General features: G+C 51.2%; 1 protein-coding gene across 1 annotated transcript in view; it reads right to left on the bottom strand.

The window, feature by feature from the left end:
• Positions 1-4,189: 4,189 nt before the first annotated feature.
• The window catches only part of TMCO4 (transmembrane and coiled-coil domains 4), a 46,135-nt gene continuing 35,016 nt past the window's right edge, over positions 4,190-15,308 (bottom strand). Inside the window, exons 12-14 of the mRNA XM_015412605.1 lie at positions 11,665-11,782; positions 10,376-10,493; positions 4,190-4,925 (exon numbers count right to left, since the gene is read on the bottom strand). Of these exons, the coding sequence (XP_015268091.1) occupies positions 4,494-4,925; positions 10,376-10,493; positions 11,665-11,782 (668 nt within the window). The 3' untranslated portion in view covers positions 4,190-4,493. The remainder of the gene's footprint in view (positions 4,926-10,375; positions 10,494-11,664; positions 11,783-15,308) is intronic.

Genomic DNA, 15,308 nt, shown 5'->3' with positions numbered 1-15,308 from the left:
CCTCCTTCCTGAGCGAAGACAAAAAGGTGTGAGCCAGAGGCTAAAAAACTGTGAGCTAGCTCACACTAACTCAGCTTAGAGGGAACACTGGTCACATGACTACCCCCTTCCACCTGTCAATCAAGCTTAGCCCAAGGCCATTTGGCTCTTGCACCTGAAAACTGGGGAATGGGCATGGGAGGGTGGAAAACCTACCCCCTCCCTGGCTGGAAATGACCGTCTCTTCCGGCCTCGGCTACCGCTTGGGCTCCCAGCACGGACACTGCCATACTTTTGTTACTTATGGAGATTTCTCAGCCAGGATCCCCCACCTCCCTGTTTATTTTCTCTCTTCGATATCTCCCATTTGTAATTGATCTTTCGGGGGAAAGAAAAGAAACACCCACGCTCTGGTGAGGAGCGCTGTCTTAATTTTGTTAGTGTCGCCGTGTGGGAACGCAACGGTGGATTCCTTTGGGGCCAGAACACACGCTAGATAGCTGTGATGTTTGGATATTTAAAGCAGTCGCTGGGGTGGGTTTGGGGGAGCTCCTGTGAGCCCTGGGGGTGCGGGGTGGGACGAAGGAGCCGACATGTTTCTTGCCTGACTTCTGGCCCTGTCCAGTTTGCGGTGTGTGCTTCCAATGCATCTTCGTAACCCTCCGCTTCCTCCTGATACATTTGATGGAGACCTGACATAGTACAAACAAACATGCAATTCTGCCTTCCATCGAGCCAGGCCATCCGTCCATCCGGTTCAGACAGGCAGCAGCTGCCCGGCGTCTGGGGCACATCCCCCACCCCTGTGGCCTGAAATCCTTGAGCTGGAGATCCTGCTGGAGAGAGAAAACGGGGGCCTTTCTTCACGCCTTGCTGCAGCCAGACACGTGGCTCAGCCACAGGGACGTCGCTGGGTTTTAGGTAACTGTGGCCTTGTTACGTGGGCCGTCCTCGCCAAAGGAGAAACACCTCCTAGCTTCCAATTAATTAGTTCGCTTTGGAACTCAGTCTTCCTCCAAGGAGCTCAGTGTGACAACAGTCTTGCGAGGTAGGTCAGGACAAATTTTGCTCGTTGTGTGGAAAGGCATGGTGTGGCTGATCGCTCACCCCAGAAGTCCTGCTTGGCCACCCCCTCCGGTTCCTGCCATTGTACCAGGAACTGCTCGCGTGCTTCCAAGGTGCTAATTTTTAAAATGAAAGCTGGGATTCTCAGGGAATCTGGCCTGGGTATCACAACCCACCGAAGTTTAATCATGCTGGGGGAACTGCAGCGTTCGTGCAGCCCCGCCCAAGGGTTCATGGCTCAGGGAGTGATTCGAACCCAGGTCTCTCACGGACTAAACTGAGGCTATAGTACTTTGGTCACATTATGGGAAGATAAGACTCACCAGAAAAGACAATCATGCTAAGAAAAGTTGAAGGGGGCTGGAAATCAGGAAGACTCAATGTGACATGGATTGACTCAACAAAGGAAGCCACGGCCTGCAAGTTTGCAAGACCTGAACGAGGCCGTTAGTGAGAGGACATTCCGGAGGTCATTAATTCAGAGGGTCGCCATAGGTTTGAAGTGACTTGACTGTACTTAACACACTCAAAATCCCACCTCCAAGAGTAGGCACGCCTGCAGGCTGTTCTGTGAATCAGCAAGTGCATCAACTCTTTCTTCGTAGCAATGCTCCCTTCTAAGCTGTGGAGTCCTGTGAGAAAAAATTCCACCTTGTGAGCCGCTGGAATAAAAGTTGTGAGCGAGTGATTTGGCTGCTGCATAAATCAGTTTGCTCTGGAGCCATCCTTCCTGAGCTGAGACAAAAATCTGTGAGCCGGAGGCTAAAGAACTGTGAGCTAGCTCACGCTAACTCAGCTTAGAGGGAACACTGGTTCGTAGCAGCTGTAGAAAATTAAGATTTACTTCATACTGTATGGGGTGACTGTGGACCTTCGTGCAGATGCTGTAGAACGTAAGGGCACGTAAGTTTAAGCAGATGAGGTGGGTGCATGACTGTGTGTGGAGGGAGTCTCAGGTCCCTGTCCCTGTCGGGAATTGTGCCACAAGAATAGATCTGAGTGGGGTAGGATTTGCAGAAAACAGGAACATCTGACCACCAAACATGGAGGGAGGGGGGAACATGAGAGGCTAGCAGATGCAAAACTAAGCCCCCCCCCCTCTCTTGCTTCCCGGAGGAAAAGCACAAGCTGGTCTAAAGAGTGCTGCTAATTTCCCACGTCCTGCCTAACATCAACCCCTAACATTTAAAGACAAAACTCTAGATCGCACATTTTGATCGCTTTATTTCCAGACAGGAAGCCCGGTGTGATTCTTGCAGATGTTCATAATTGCCAGTATTGCACAGTTCCTTCCACATTCATCACAACATTTGCATTGGAAAGAATGCCCATCTTTTTTTTCCCTCCAAGGGAAAAGTAATCTTAACGCTTCTGTTGGACGGCCTGGTCTCTTTTCTCCCCATTTCGCTTTTCAAAGAAGGTATGCAGGAGTTCCTTGAGCACAGGCTGGGGGGAGAGTGGATTCGAGCAAACAGAAGCATAGCTCGATCTGTCAGGTGGGGTGGGGGTGGGAAGAGCTAACTGCTAATGGGCCCCTGCGGCTTTGAGAAATGGGACCCATGGGAGAATAGGAATGGGTTTTGCATTGTTACGGAAGACCTTTTGTTAAGTGTGCAGCAGTCAAAGGATTTTCTTCAGAGCCATCCTTCAAGTCACATGGCTGTACTGAGTCAGCAAGTGGCCCTTTAACTTAACTGTTCTCTGAGTCCTACGGAATGTTTCTGAATATTCCTAGGTGCCTCCTGCAGGGCCGACAGGAGGAAGCTCTTTGGGCGGAAAAACACGCCCTCCCTTGCAAGTCCTACTTAAAGCTGCATTTCTTGGGGGATCATGCCCTTGTTTTTGGTATTAGCTGTCTAAAAAAACCAGGAAGGGGGGGGGTTGAGAGAAGTAGCCCAGAGTGCTTGGAGTCTGCTGGACCCTGGGGCCTGAGACAGCCCCACCCCTCCTGGTGCTGGGTGCCCGGCCTCCACTGTTCCCTCTCAGCCATTTGGAAATAAATAGATTTTCTTTTTCACCCAGACCTTCTTCAGTCTCCAGTGCATACGCTCTCTTTTTTTCTCCAACATAAACAGCGTCTTCTAAAGCTGCCCTGAACTTCAAACTGTGGGAACTCATTGCCACAAGATGTGGTGATAGCCACCAGCTATTAGGTAGGAAAACCTCCTCCTCCTTCTCTGGAGGTTTTGAAGCAGAGGCTAGATGGCCATCTGACAGCACTGCGGATTCTGTGAACTCAGGAAGATCGTGAGAGGGAGGGCAGGAAGGGTTGCCTCAGGGCTCAGTTCTCGTGGGCCTTTCTGACACGCCCAGGGAAATGCTGATCGCCACTTAGGGGGTCAGGAAGCCATTTTTCTCCAGGCCACTTTGACCAGGGATGCTGGAAGTTTTTTGTTATCTTCCGGACATGGATCACTGGGGGTATGTGGTGGTGGGGAGGTATTTGTGGATTTCCTGCATTGTGCAGGGGGTTGGACTAAATGGCCCCGGAGGTCCCTTCCAACTCTATGATTCTATGAGGTCAGATGAGAAGACAAGACAACCCCTCTCTCTCTCTCTCTCTCTCCCCCCTCCCCCTCATAGTATTAACAGAGAGTATTAACTCAGGCACCCAGTGAAGCAGATTAACAGTAGTTTCAGCACTGACAAAAGGGAGCATTTTGTTGCAGAGTGTGGAATTAACTTACGGAATGCCCTGCCACAAGCTATGGCAAAAACCAGTAGTCTTAGGCCCCGGTCACACGAGAGGTTTTGGGCCGGGAGAGGGATGGATCGGGGGCACAGCAAACGGGCGTGGTCCCACAGCAACATCTGGGAAGTGTGGCGCGCCCGTTCCCGATCTGGCCCTTCCACCCAAAACCCCGCATCAAAAATGAACCACCTACCTAGGTGGTTCTTCGGGAAAGGGCGCATCAAGGCCGGCCATGGGATCACCAGCGCGTCCTTCCACCGGCGCATCCCCGGCTCCTGGCCGAACTGCGCATGCTCAGACATGCACAGTTCGGCAGCCTCCCCCTCCCGACTGTCGCTTCCTCCCTGGCATATGATCGTGCCGGGGAGCAACGGCGCCACGGCTCAGGGGATCCGTGGGATCCCGCTGCGGCGTCTATTTTGGTGCGGCTTTTAAAAGCCGCACTTTGCCCGTTTTTTCCCCTGCCATGTGGCAGGGACCTTAAATTACTTTTTAAAGGGTTGGATAAATCCATGGACTGTGGAGTTCAGGTGCAGGAGACTTCCTGGCCACATCATGGCCTGCTTGATCCACTTCCCAGAACCAGCAAACTGCTGGGAGGTGGAAGGCCACACGAAACAGCTGTCCCGATCCTGGACAGAAATTTGCTGTCCTGTGCAAAGCATCCAGGTTTTCCACACCACAGCAGCAATGTGGGGAAGCTTGGAGCAGTCCCCGACAATACTACAGTTACCATCATGCTGTGCTGCATCTTCTGTTATCTGGACGATGGGGAAAGAGGATCAATGGCACAGGTGGCGTGATCAGTTGTTTGAGAATGATGAGAGGAGTCTGAAGCATCAGTGGTGAAAGGTTCTTCTTGACCGGGCCGGTTCTGCTGCTCCTGGGCTTGCGAGTTTTCTCTCAGTTCAGAACCCAGCCCCTGTGCTGAGTCCCCTGGGCATAATTCCTGAGAGGGAACTGGCTCCCACGACCAGGGGGCAATGTGGACCGTATCTTCATCCTCTTCCTGCCTCATGCTTGGCTCCGCTGGTGCATCGTCGTGCAGGGCAACTGCCTGACTTTCCGCGGTCTTATTCGAGAGAACGGCAAGGGTCCCCCCTTCCTCCAGACGGCACTGCTTGGTTTTGACACCCACAGCCTTCAGGATCGTGTCCATCTGCTTCATGTAGTCCAAGTGGCCGCTCACCTGTGAAAAGAGCCAGAAAGCTCTGTCAAGATGGGGAGCGTCAAGACGGCAAAGAAGTCCAGAGAGAAAGACCTCTCCCAATACTGGCTATCTGAAACCCATATTCAGCTAGAGACGCCTGTGATTATTGAGAGCCAGTTTGGGGTAGTGGTTAGGAGTGCAGACTCTAACCTGGGAGAACTGGGTTTCGTTCCCCACTCCTCCACATGCAGCTGCTGGTGAGACCTTGGGTCAGTCACAAGTTCTCTCAGAGCTGTTCTCTCACAGGCAGTCCTCAAAAGAGCTCTCTCAGCCCCAGCTACCTCATGGGCAATGCTCCCTGGAAGCTGTGGAGTCTTGTGAGCAAAAATTCTACTTTATGAGCTACTGGCATTAAAGTTGTGAGTGAGCGATTTGGCTGTTGCATAAATTACTTTACTCTGGAGCCCTCCTTCCTGAGCTAAGACAAAAATGTGTGAGCTGGAGGCTAAAAAACTGTGGGCTAGCTCACACTAACTCAGCTTAGAGGGAACATTGCTCACAGGGTGTCTGTTGTGGGGAGAGGAAGGGAAAGGAGATTGTAAGCCGCTCTGAGACTACTTCAGGTAGTGAAGGGTGGGGTTTAAATCCAATCTCTTCTTCCTCTTCTTGAACACCTGTGCCAGAACTGCTTGAATTTTTGCCCCTCCCGATCTAGTGAGCTGGCCAATCCTGTACAGAGTGCTTTCAAAACAAATTCTGGGATTCAAATTCTGGGATCCCAGGAATTTCTGCCACTTTCTGGATAGACTGGAGAGGAGACACACGCATCCCAGTTCAACAGATGAGTGGCAGGGGTGTATATGTGACAGAGAGAGGAGGAGGGACAGTGCATGTACATGCGGGCACACGCACAAAACAACAGTTCAAATAGAGGAGACTGTTTTATGGAACCCTCTTTTGAAAGTAGCGCCGTTTGTCCATGTCTGACCGAGTTTTCTGCAAAGCCTCTGAAATTAAAACACAGCCTGGGGGGTTTCTTCTAGAGAGCTCGGCTGGCGCTGCTGTCTCTCTCTCTCTCTCCCTTTCTCTCTTTTTCTAAACGCACACACTCATGCATATGCACATGCTGAAACAGCTGCCGTCAAGGTTCGTACAAGAAGAAGGGGAAAAAAGGGAGATTGTGTGGTTGTGAAATAAGAACCCATAACAACGCCGTTCCTGTTCAGCTCCCAGCTAAACCTGGAGATGCACCTGTGAGCAGAAAAGACTCCGAACAAGATCGCCAGCTGGTTCCTCCTCAGATATTAGAAACATCAAGCCAAGCCTAGTTATTATCAAGGCTAATGTTTTCAAAAGGTGCTGCCAGAGGTTTGCAAAAGAGAATCAGTCCTGGAGAGAGAGACCCCTCCCCTTCATTACCACCTGTTTGTAAATTAAAGCGACTGCTCATTAACCTTTTTGCAAACTCCAGGAGAGTGGGAAAATTGCTTTAGGGCGTTTGCGGAAGCTCAGATTTCTACTAGTGCTTCAACTTCAGGGAATGCAATTCGAGTGTCATCTGATGGCCCTTTTGCACCCATGTTACAATGTGCCATTCATTCCAGCATCCTATTTCCATCAGCTGCCTCCGGGAAGCCCACAAGCAAGGCGTGAAGGCCACGGCCAATCCCCCCACTTTTTTGCCCCCCTCCCCTCATTTAGAGATAGATTGCCTCTGAACATGGAGGCTCTGTTTCTCACTCCCTTGTTTCTGGCCAGGTCTGCCCCCCAAACTCAACCCTGTGGCTCCAAGGGCCTTTGAAGGACATCTTAAAGATGAACACCAAGAAATCTGGACCGGTCCCAGCCCGCAAGCTGAGGTGGTGTGGCGAGAAAGTCATACGCCAACCCCAAAGAATCACGGGAACTGGTTGACATTTGGAGGCGCTCAGAACTTGGCATGACACCCGATCTGTGACTTGGGAAGACCATCTGCGGCTGGCAGGATCCCAGATGGCCCGGCTGGTTTCTCCGATTTGGAAGAGATTAGAACTTTAATTAAAAGGAACCTGTCAGGGAGGCCTTCGGGGGCCAACTCTTCAGACGTCTGCGTTGATCTCTGAAGCGCATTGAGCGAGCAATTGTGTGTGTGTGTGTGTGTGTGTGTGTGTGTGTATTTGGGGACAGAGCGGAGGACCCAGTGCACTCTGGATTTTAAAGAGGCAGTGTGACCTCTCAAGAGAAGAACTGGCAAGGGATCTAGCCAGCAAAACAATGATAATGGCCTCAGCATCTTCCTTATTCCAGTGTGGTGCAGTGGGTTAGAGTGTTGGGCTGGGGATCTGGTTCGAATCCCCCCCTCTGCCATGGAAGCTTGCTGGGTAACTTTGGGCCCGTCAACCACTCTCAGCCTTACCTCACAGGGCTGTTGTGAGGATAAAACAGGGGAATAAGAGGATGTAAGCAATTTCGGGTCCCCATTGGGGGAAAAGGTGGGATATAAATAAAGGGGGAAAAATTAAGTTCAAGCAAATTCTGCGTGAATGTGGGATGGACTCTGTGCATACGGTGGCTCTCAGCAGCTCTGGGAGGGGGGAAAAAACCCTAATTGCACCTCAGCAAGAACATTTTCTTACCCAACTCCCCTCCCCCTTAATTTTTTTTTAGCCCCCCGTACGGGATTTTTTAATTGCATTTTCTATAAACTACAAAGAAACAAGGGAGGGGAGTCTACAAACTACAGGAGAAAGTAAAGAAAACCACTAAAAACCCAAGAGATGGAGATCATACATTACTTGAAATACAACAGCATTTTTTTTAACCATTACATTTTTCTTTCTTGTTTTTTTTGGGCGTTGAGAGTGGTCAATAATAATTTCTTGCTTATATTATCAATTCCAACAAATCTGACTATATGAAGAGCTATACAAGATCATAGAGGAAAAAACCCCACTAAGGCAGGCTTCAGAAAATATTAGCATCTCATTTATTTTTTTTAACTTTTTGTTCCCCAAGTGACAATCAAATTTATTTGGGGGGGGGGGGACCACCCCCTATCTTAGAGTCCAGTCCTCATCAGTAAGTGTACTTGTTGTCTCATCTTCTCTTCCTCTTTTACAGTCTTCTTCCTCATTATCTTCTTCCCTTGTTGATCCAAATTGTTGCAGCAGACCTCCCCCTTAATTTAAAGTGGAACAGCCCAGGAGAAACTTTACCCCTCAGTTCCACTGACTGTGGAAACGGGGCATTCAGAGGTCCTTGCAGCAGGAGGGGCAAAAGGGAGTCTGAACCAACCCGTTTCATATTTATCGCACCATTGCTTCAGGGACCTCGGGGCAGCCTACGTGTCCCCCGCCCCTTTTACCACACAACAACCCTGCGAGAGAGCGACTGGCCCAAAGCCACTCCACCGAGCTTCACGGCAGAGATTCGATCCCGGCTCTCCCTTACCCTGGCCTGAATACTGCACAGCACTGGCTTTACAACTAGGATGCAAGTGAACTGCCATTTTCCTGGTCCTGGAGGACCCCCCCCCAGTCCACCCGCTCTGCTTCCAGTCCTCCTCAGCCATAGAGATGCAGCCAGAAAGGCTGTTTTCTTTTTCAGAACTCAGAGGGAGAAGTGGTGAAGCAGAGCTGGCTCAGCTTCTCCCCATCCACGGTGCCAAGCCAAGGGTGGGATGCATCTTTTATTCCAAGCAGAGCCTGTGTGTGAATGCGGGGGGGGGGCAGAACGCTGCCCCCTCCCTTCCATCACCTCTTGGAGTTCCATGATTTGAAGCATTTCTTTCTCCCTCTCCAGAGCCAGTGTTGGTGTCGTGGTTAAGTGCGCGGACGCTAATCTGGGAGAACCGTGTTTGATTCCCCACTCCTCCACTTGCACCTGGCTGGATGACCTTGGGCAAGCCATAGTTCTGATAAGAGCTGTTCTTGGAAAAGAGCAGTTTCTGTTGTGGGGAGGGGAAGGGGAAGGAGTTTGTACGCCGCTCTGAGACTCCTTTGGGTGGTGAAGGGCGGGGTATAAATCCAATCTCTTCTCTTCTTAAAAGCCAGTGTTGGTGTTGTGGTTAAGTGCGCGGACTCTAATCTGGGAGAACCGGGTTTGATTCCCCACTCCTCCTCCACTTGCACCTGGCTGGATGATCTTGGGCAAACCACAGTTCTGACAAGAGCTGTCCTTGAAAGTGCAGTTTCTGTCAGAGCTCTCTCAGCCCCACCCGCCTCACCGGGTGTCTGTTAGTGGGGAGGGGAAGGGAAAGGAGTTTGTAAACCATTTTGAGACTCCGTCGGGTAGTTCTCCCAGAGTAGAGTCCGCGCACTTAACCCCGACACCAAACTGGCTCTCAAGAAATCCCACCGGCCTCTGGCTGTCCTTCCTGGAAATTGAGAAGCCTCGCCTGCCATCAGCGGTATCAGTGCAGCAGGGGAAACCTGGCATTCTGCTAAACCCCTCCTCCGGATCTGCAACTGTCAAATGACTGGGGATGGAAGAGTCCCGGCAAGCTGTTTGTAAAGGGTGCCCGGCTCTGTGACAAAGCCCCGTAGATTCTGCATCGAGAGACTCAAGAGGCCGCCTGGATTCGCTGGAGGAGCTCCTCACGGAAGTCACCTGGAGCCCATCCAGGAGGCCCCAACAGCAGCAGGAAAGCTCTTTGCCAGGAGAAGGGGAGGGAGAAGGGAAGCCCCTCCGTGGAACAGAAGGCCCGCTCAGCAGGCTGAAGGCACCAATTAAGAGGCGATTCCTTATTTCCTCCTGACAGCAGACAGGGCTTGATTCCAGAACGCCCTCGGCTAGGGAAGGGGACCTCACGAGGGAACCAAGCGGGGCCCTCACCCTGGCCAGGTGTACAACGCAGAATGTTCCCTGTTCGAACCCCAGCCTCTCCAGGCCGAAGGATCTCTGGGCCAAACTAAACATTGTTTTCAAAGCAAGAAGCCACTCATTCACCCGGCAAGGATTCCTCGGGAGGTGGTGGACAGCCCGTGCTGATTGTGTGAATTTGGGCAGACCGTGAGAGGGAGGGCAGGGAGGGTTGCCTCAGTGCTTAGTTCTCGTGGCCCTTTCTGACATGCCCAGGGAAATGCCAATCGCCACTTGGGGGCCAGGAAGACATTTTTCTCCAGGCCAGTTTGGCCGGGGTTCCTGGAGAGTTTTTTGCCATCTTCTGGGTGTGGAAAAGCAGTCACTGGGGTTGTGTAGAGGGGAGGTAGAAGAAGAAGAAGAAGAAGAGGAAGAAGAAGAGGAGGAGGAGGAGGAGATTGGATTTATCCCCTGCCCTTCACTCGAAGTCTCAGAATGGCTTCCAATCTCCTTTCCCCTCCCCTCCCCACAACAGACACCCCTGTGAGGTAGGCGGGGCTGAGAGAGCTCTTTTCGAGGACTGCCCTTGAGAGAACAGCTCTGAGAGAACTTGTGACTGACCTAAGGTCACCCAGCAGCTGAAGGCGGAGGAGGAGTGGGGAATCAAGGGAAGGGGGAAGCCAGAGCCGAAGTACCTCTTTGACACTTACCACGGAGGAGAGATCCACGTTCACCATCCTCCTGTCGTCCAGGGTCACTGGCTGAAGCCCTGCAACACTGAGCTGAACGGAAGATGTCCGGTAGACAAAACTCAGCAGCCAGTCCCCTCTGGGAGAAAGGGAATGCAAGAACACTAAGGGCACCACTCGAGAAAGATGACCAAAGAGTGTAACTGGAGGTCCGTCCCAGCCCACGAAAGGCGCAGCCCTGGGAAGTTTGCCAGCGGGGCCCGCGGGAGACAGCTCTCCTTATCGCTTGTCCCTGACATCTCGGATATTGCAAATGGGAGACAGAGAGTAGCTGTGTTGCTCTGCAGTAAAAGAGCTGAGTTCGAGTCCACTAGCACCTTGCAGCCAATGCTCCCTTCTAAGCTGTGGAGCCTTGTGAGCAAAAATTCTACTCTGTGAGCTACTGGCATTAAAGCTGTGAGTGAGCGATTTGGCTACTGCATAAATTAGTTTGCTCTGGAGCCCTCCTTCAGGAGCTAGGACAAAAATGTGTGAGCCAGAGGCTAAAAAACTGTGAACTTAGCTCACACTAACTCAGCTTAGAGGGAACACTGCGTCACAGCCCAACAAAATGTTGGGGATATGAGCTACCGAGAGCCAAAACCTCATGCAGGTACTTGGAGGATCAATTCCAAACTATCACAGTCAATGAGAACATTAGAAGAGCTCAAAGATCCATCTAATCCAGCAATCCTCTGCAGCTGTTTGGGGTCTTTCCCCATCCTCTCTCACCAGCATCTGGTATTCAGAGGTACACTGCCTGTGCATATGGAGGTTCCACTGCTAACTTCACTGGTATTTGTAGCCCTATTCTCCAGGAATTTTCTGAAACTACTGTTCCTAGGGCTGACTTGGACCATCCTGCGAAACCCTTTAAACGAACCATTTTAAAACCAGGGTTAGTTCAGAAGCAGTGCGGAAGCTGCAACCTCATCATGTGGCCAAGAGACATGCAGGCCGGAGAGCAGAGCAGAAAAGAGAGGAGCCCTCCCCCAATACTTTGTGTGTCTTTCTGATGCTACTTGAGACAAATCTCAGGTGGGTAAGAGAGGAAACACGAAGGATTCTCCCTTGGCTAATAAATAAATCCTGAGATCGCCAGGTGGCACCGTGCTAGAGACAGACCCATCATCCCACTTCTAATTGCCATCAATGAGGCCAGGCTGAGGAGGGGGTTGGGGGGTTGAGACCCATAACTGCCTAAGAGGAAAAAACAAGCCTCCAGTTTTGGGGTTCCCCCAGGCGTTCTGGACCGGCATGAGGGCACAGACCTGCAGTAGCCATTGATGATTTTGCCCGCAACGACCTTGGTGAATGGCTTCCAGGACTTGGCGTCTCCTTCCACAGGTGCCCCCAGCAAGACCACGTCTTCAATGATCCCTTTGCAGTCTGAAAAGAGAGGAGCCCTCCCCCAGTTAACAGGAACGGTGGGGCACACGAACATCCCGGGCAACTGGGTGGCCTTTGAAACCGGCCCGTGTGGCATTCCTGTTGCAGAATGGGGGACTGGAGAACTTCAGAAGGAACCCAGAGTCGGTCCATGAAACATTAGGGTATAATACCAGAGAGTCCACCCGCCAAGGTGGCCGTTTTCTCCATGTGAACTGATTTCTGTCGCCTGGAAATCAGTTGTAACCCCAGAAGATCTCCAGTCGCCACCTGGAGGTTATTACTACAACAGAATGACCACGGTGTAGAAGGCAATATTCAAACACTGACCTTCTTTACTCCAGAGGAGGGACGGGAGCAGTCTTCCCTCTAAGATGAGTTAGTGTGAGCTAGCTCGCAGTTTTTTAGCCTCTGGCTCACACCCCCTTGGCCTTCGCTCAGGGAGGGTGGCTCCAAAGCAAACTAATTTAAGCAGTAGCCAAATCGCTCACTCACAACTTTCATGCCAGTAGCTCACAAAGCAGAATTTTTGCTCACAGGACTCCACAGCTTAGAGGGAGCATTGTTCGCCAGTCCGGGTAAAACAGTGCTGCTTAAATGGGCCGTAACACCCACCCACCCCCTGCCATCCTTATGGAATATTTTGCATCGGCAGAGCGATAAAATGCAGCTAGTTTTTTTAAAAATGACAATAAATCAGAGGAGGAGAGACCCGAGTCGCTCAGCCACCCTCTCTTCAGGTCGCTGTCATTTTGCGGGACTCGGTTCTGCAGCTCACACATCACTCCTGGAGGATGTACGTGGAAGAAGAAAGGACGTGGGGGAAAGGGCGGGGGAGAGAAAAGAGGATTTCATGTTGAAAGATCTAATTTTGGCAGATTGTACGGCATCCTTCAAAAGCGCTGGGGGGGGGGGGGCAGGCTGCAGGTGAGGAATTCAGAAGCCGGATTTGACTCATCCAATTTAAGCTCGACCGAATCCTTCTTTATTACCTGAACTTCAGACAGGAGAAAGTTCTAGTGGGGTCTGATTTGGACAACTGGTTCATTGGTTTTGAAACTTAGTGGGGGCCCCCCTCCCGTGTTCCCTGGCTGAGGGCGCCACTATCCCTCGGCCTTTTCTCCTTGCTATTTCTGCTCCTACGGAGAGAGACAGAGGTACCAAGGTTGCCTAGCAACCGCATCACCCCCTCATCTTTTGACCCCCGCAGAGCGGCACAAGCCAAGCTGGAGTGGGAAGCAGCAACAGGTGGGAAAAGGAACAATATTTCCCAAACTCTCCCCCCAAAAAGAAATTAAAGTTGGAAGGCCCACTTTGCTCCTACACCCCCAAACAATTCCTCTCCAAGTGCGTAAGAGGCAAAAGTCTGTGCCTTCAGAGGTCACCCTCTGGGTCTCTGCATGAGCTCCTGGTGGGAAGCAAGCCAGCCCACACTTATGCAGAGATACAACAGGCCTCCTCCACAGAAGTTGGGAAACTCTGCATTGGAAGCGACTTTAACAATCATCCCGTAAACACATACCTGATGCCGAGATAGGGCAGATTGAGGAGGGAGAAAAGGTGGTACTTTGCCATGCAACAAATGTTTGGAAATCTCTGCTATAGGAGGCAGCGAAGGAATTGGCTTACGCACACTGAAACTACCTTATACTGAATCAGCCCATTGGTTCATCACAGACAGTTAATTAATTAATTATTGCACGACATTGTGTGTAGTGCAGCCAGAGGAGATCCTAAGACTGTCTGGCACCCGAAAGTCCTAACTCTTTTAGTGTGGTGCACCACTAGGTGGTGAGCTAGGCTGCAGTCACACACACTAAATAATCCACTTTCAAACCACTTTCAGTGCACTTTCACTGTGTGAACTGGCAAAATCTGGTTGGAAAGTGGATTATTTGGTGTGTGTGACCTCAGCCCTAGACTTGTTTTTTAAGACTGTCAGACTCCCATCGCATCAACGAAGCACACACTTGTAGAAAAGGTTTTACTTTTATTTGAAGCAATAGGTGCATAACAGGATCACTGTTCAGAATGAGGCATAAGCATGGATCCCAATAGATTATAGTTAATTCAAAAAGCTGAGGCCCAATTGCGGGACTTCCCACGCGCACGCTATTGAGCCTGGGAAGCAACGCTCCTACTTAATCATAACATACTGCTTCTCATGGATAAAGCCATGAGATCACCCAAGCTACTACCCGCCAGCAACCACCTGTGGCCTTGAGAGATACGGACGTTCCTGCAACTAGGCAATTAAGCGTATAAACAGGCATACATGGGAAAGTGAATGCACACAGGCGCATAACCAAGGAATAAGGACACAGACGAATACACACAGAGCACAGTGAACCATAAGAGCACACACAGAGTACAGGGAAACATATTGGCAGCTTGCTGACAAAGACAAGGGATGTTTCAGAGGTGGTTTGCCCTCGCCTGCCTCTGCGTCACGACCCTGGTATTCCTTGGAGGTTGCCCATCCAAATACTAGCCAAGGCCAACCCTGCTTAGCTTCCGAGTCAGTATTGTCTACTCAGACTGGCAGCTGCCCCCCAAGGTGTCAGGCAGAGAAGGTCTTTCACCTCACCTACTACCAAATCCTTTAACTGGAGTCGCCGAGGGTAGAACCCGGGACCTTCTGAGTACCAAGCACAGGCTCTTCCACTGAGCCACAGCCCCTCCCCTTAGATGCCTTTCAAAATTCATGGGGTAGTTGTAAATCACGATGGCCAAATGGAGCCTTCCTGCTTAGAGGAAGTCTACCTTTGAACTTAGGCTTAGGCCTCGGGAGGGAGCAGGACGCTGTATCGGAGGGATGCGTGGTCTGATCCAGCAGGACTCTTCTAACGTTCTTCGGAAGTGTGAAGGAGAGGAAGCCAGCCACCTGGCACGGAGTGATTTGAACTCAGAGGCTGGGTTTTTTTGGCGGAGACAGGCTAACCCTAACAGTCTGGACACTTTGTCCCAATGTCAGTGAGAGCCAGTTTGGTGTAGTGGTTAAGTGCGGGGACTCTAATCTGGGAGAACCGGGTCTGATTCCCCACTCCTCCACATGCAGCTGCTGGAGGACCTTGGGCAAGTTGTAGTTCTGATAAGAGCTGTTCTTGAAAAAGAGCCGTGTCTGTCAAGAGCTCTCTCAGCCCTGCCCGCCTCACAGGGTGTCTGTTGTGGGGAGGGGAAGGGAAAGGAGTCTGTAAGCCACTCTGAGACACCTTTGGGTGTCCAATCTCTTCTCTTCTTCTCTTCTTCTGTGGTGAGGAGGAGGAGGAAGAGGGCGAACCTCAGAAAACAGCTTTGTGCTCGTGATTCAACTGTTCTCTGTGGTGAATATGACAACTCTCCCCCCCCCCCCCCCCCCCCCCCCGTTAGAAAAAAAAATATTAATACCGGAGATCACGGCTGGTAATAAGGTGACAGATGGTTGGCTGTTTGGCTCCGGCACAGAAATGCCACGGAAAGCAGCAGCAGCCGAGCTTTAATTAAAGGGGTGGTGCGCATGAGACTGGGGCCGGGGTGCTCTGGAGAG

The sequence above is a fragment of the Gekko japonicus genome, unplaced genomic scaffold (genome assembly GCF_001447785.1).
Source record: "Gekko japonicus isolate JY-2015 unplaced genomic scaffold, Gekko_japonicus_V1.1 scaffold131, whole genome shotgun sequence".
Taxonomy (NCBI): Eukaryota; Metazoa; Chordata; class Lepidosauria; order Squamata; family Gekkonidae; genus Gekko; species Gekko japonicus.
The sequence above is the reverse complement of the archived record's forward strand: the minus strand, read 5'-3'. Positions and strand labels throughout refer to the sequence as shown.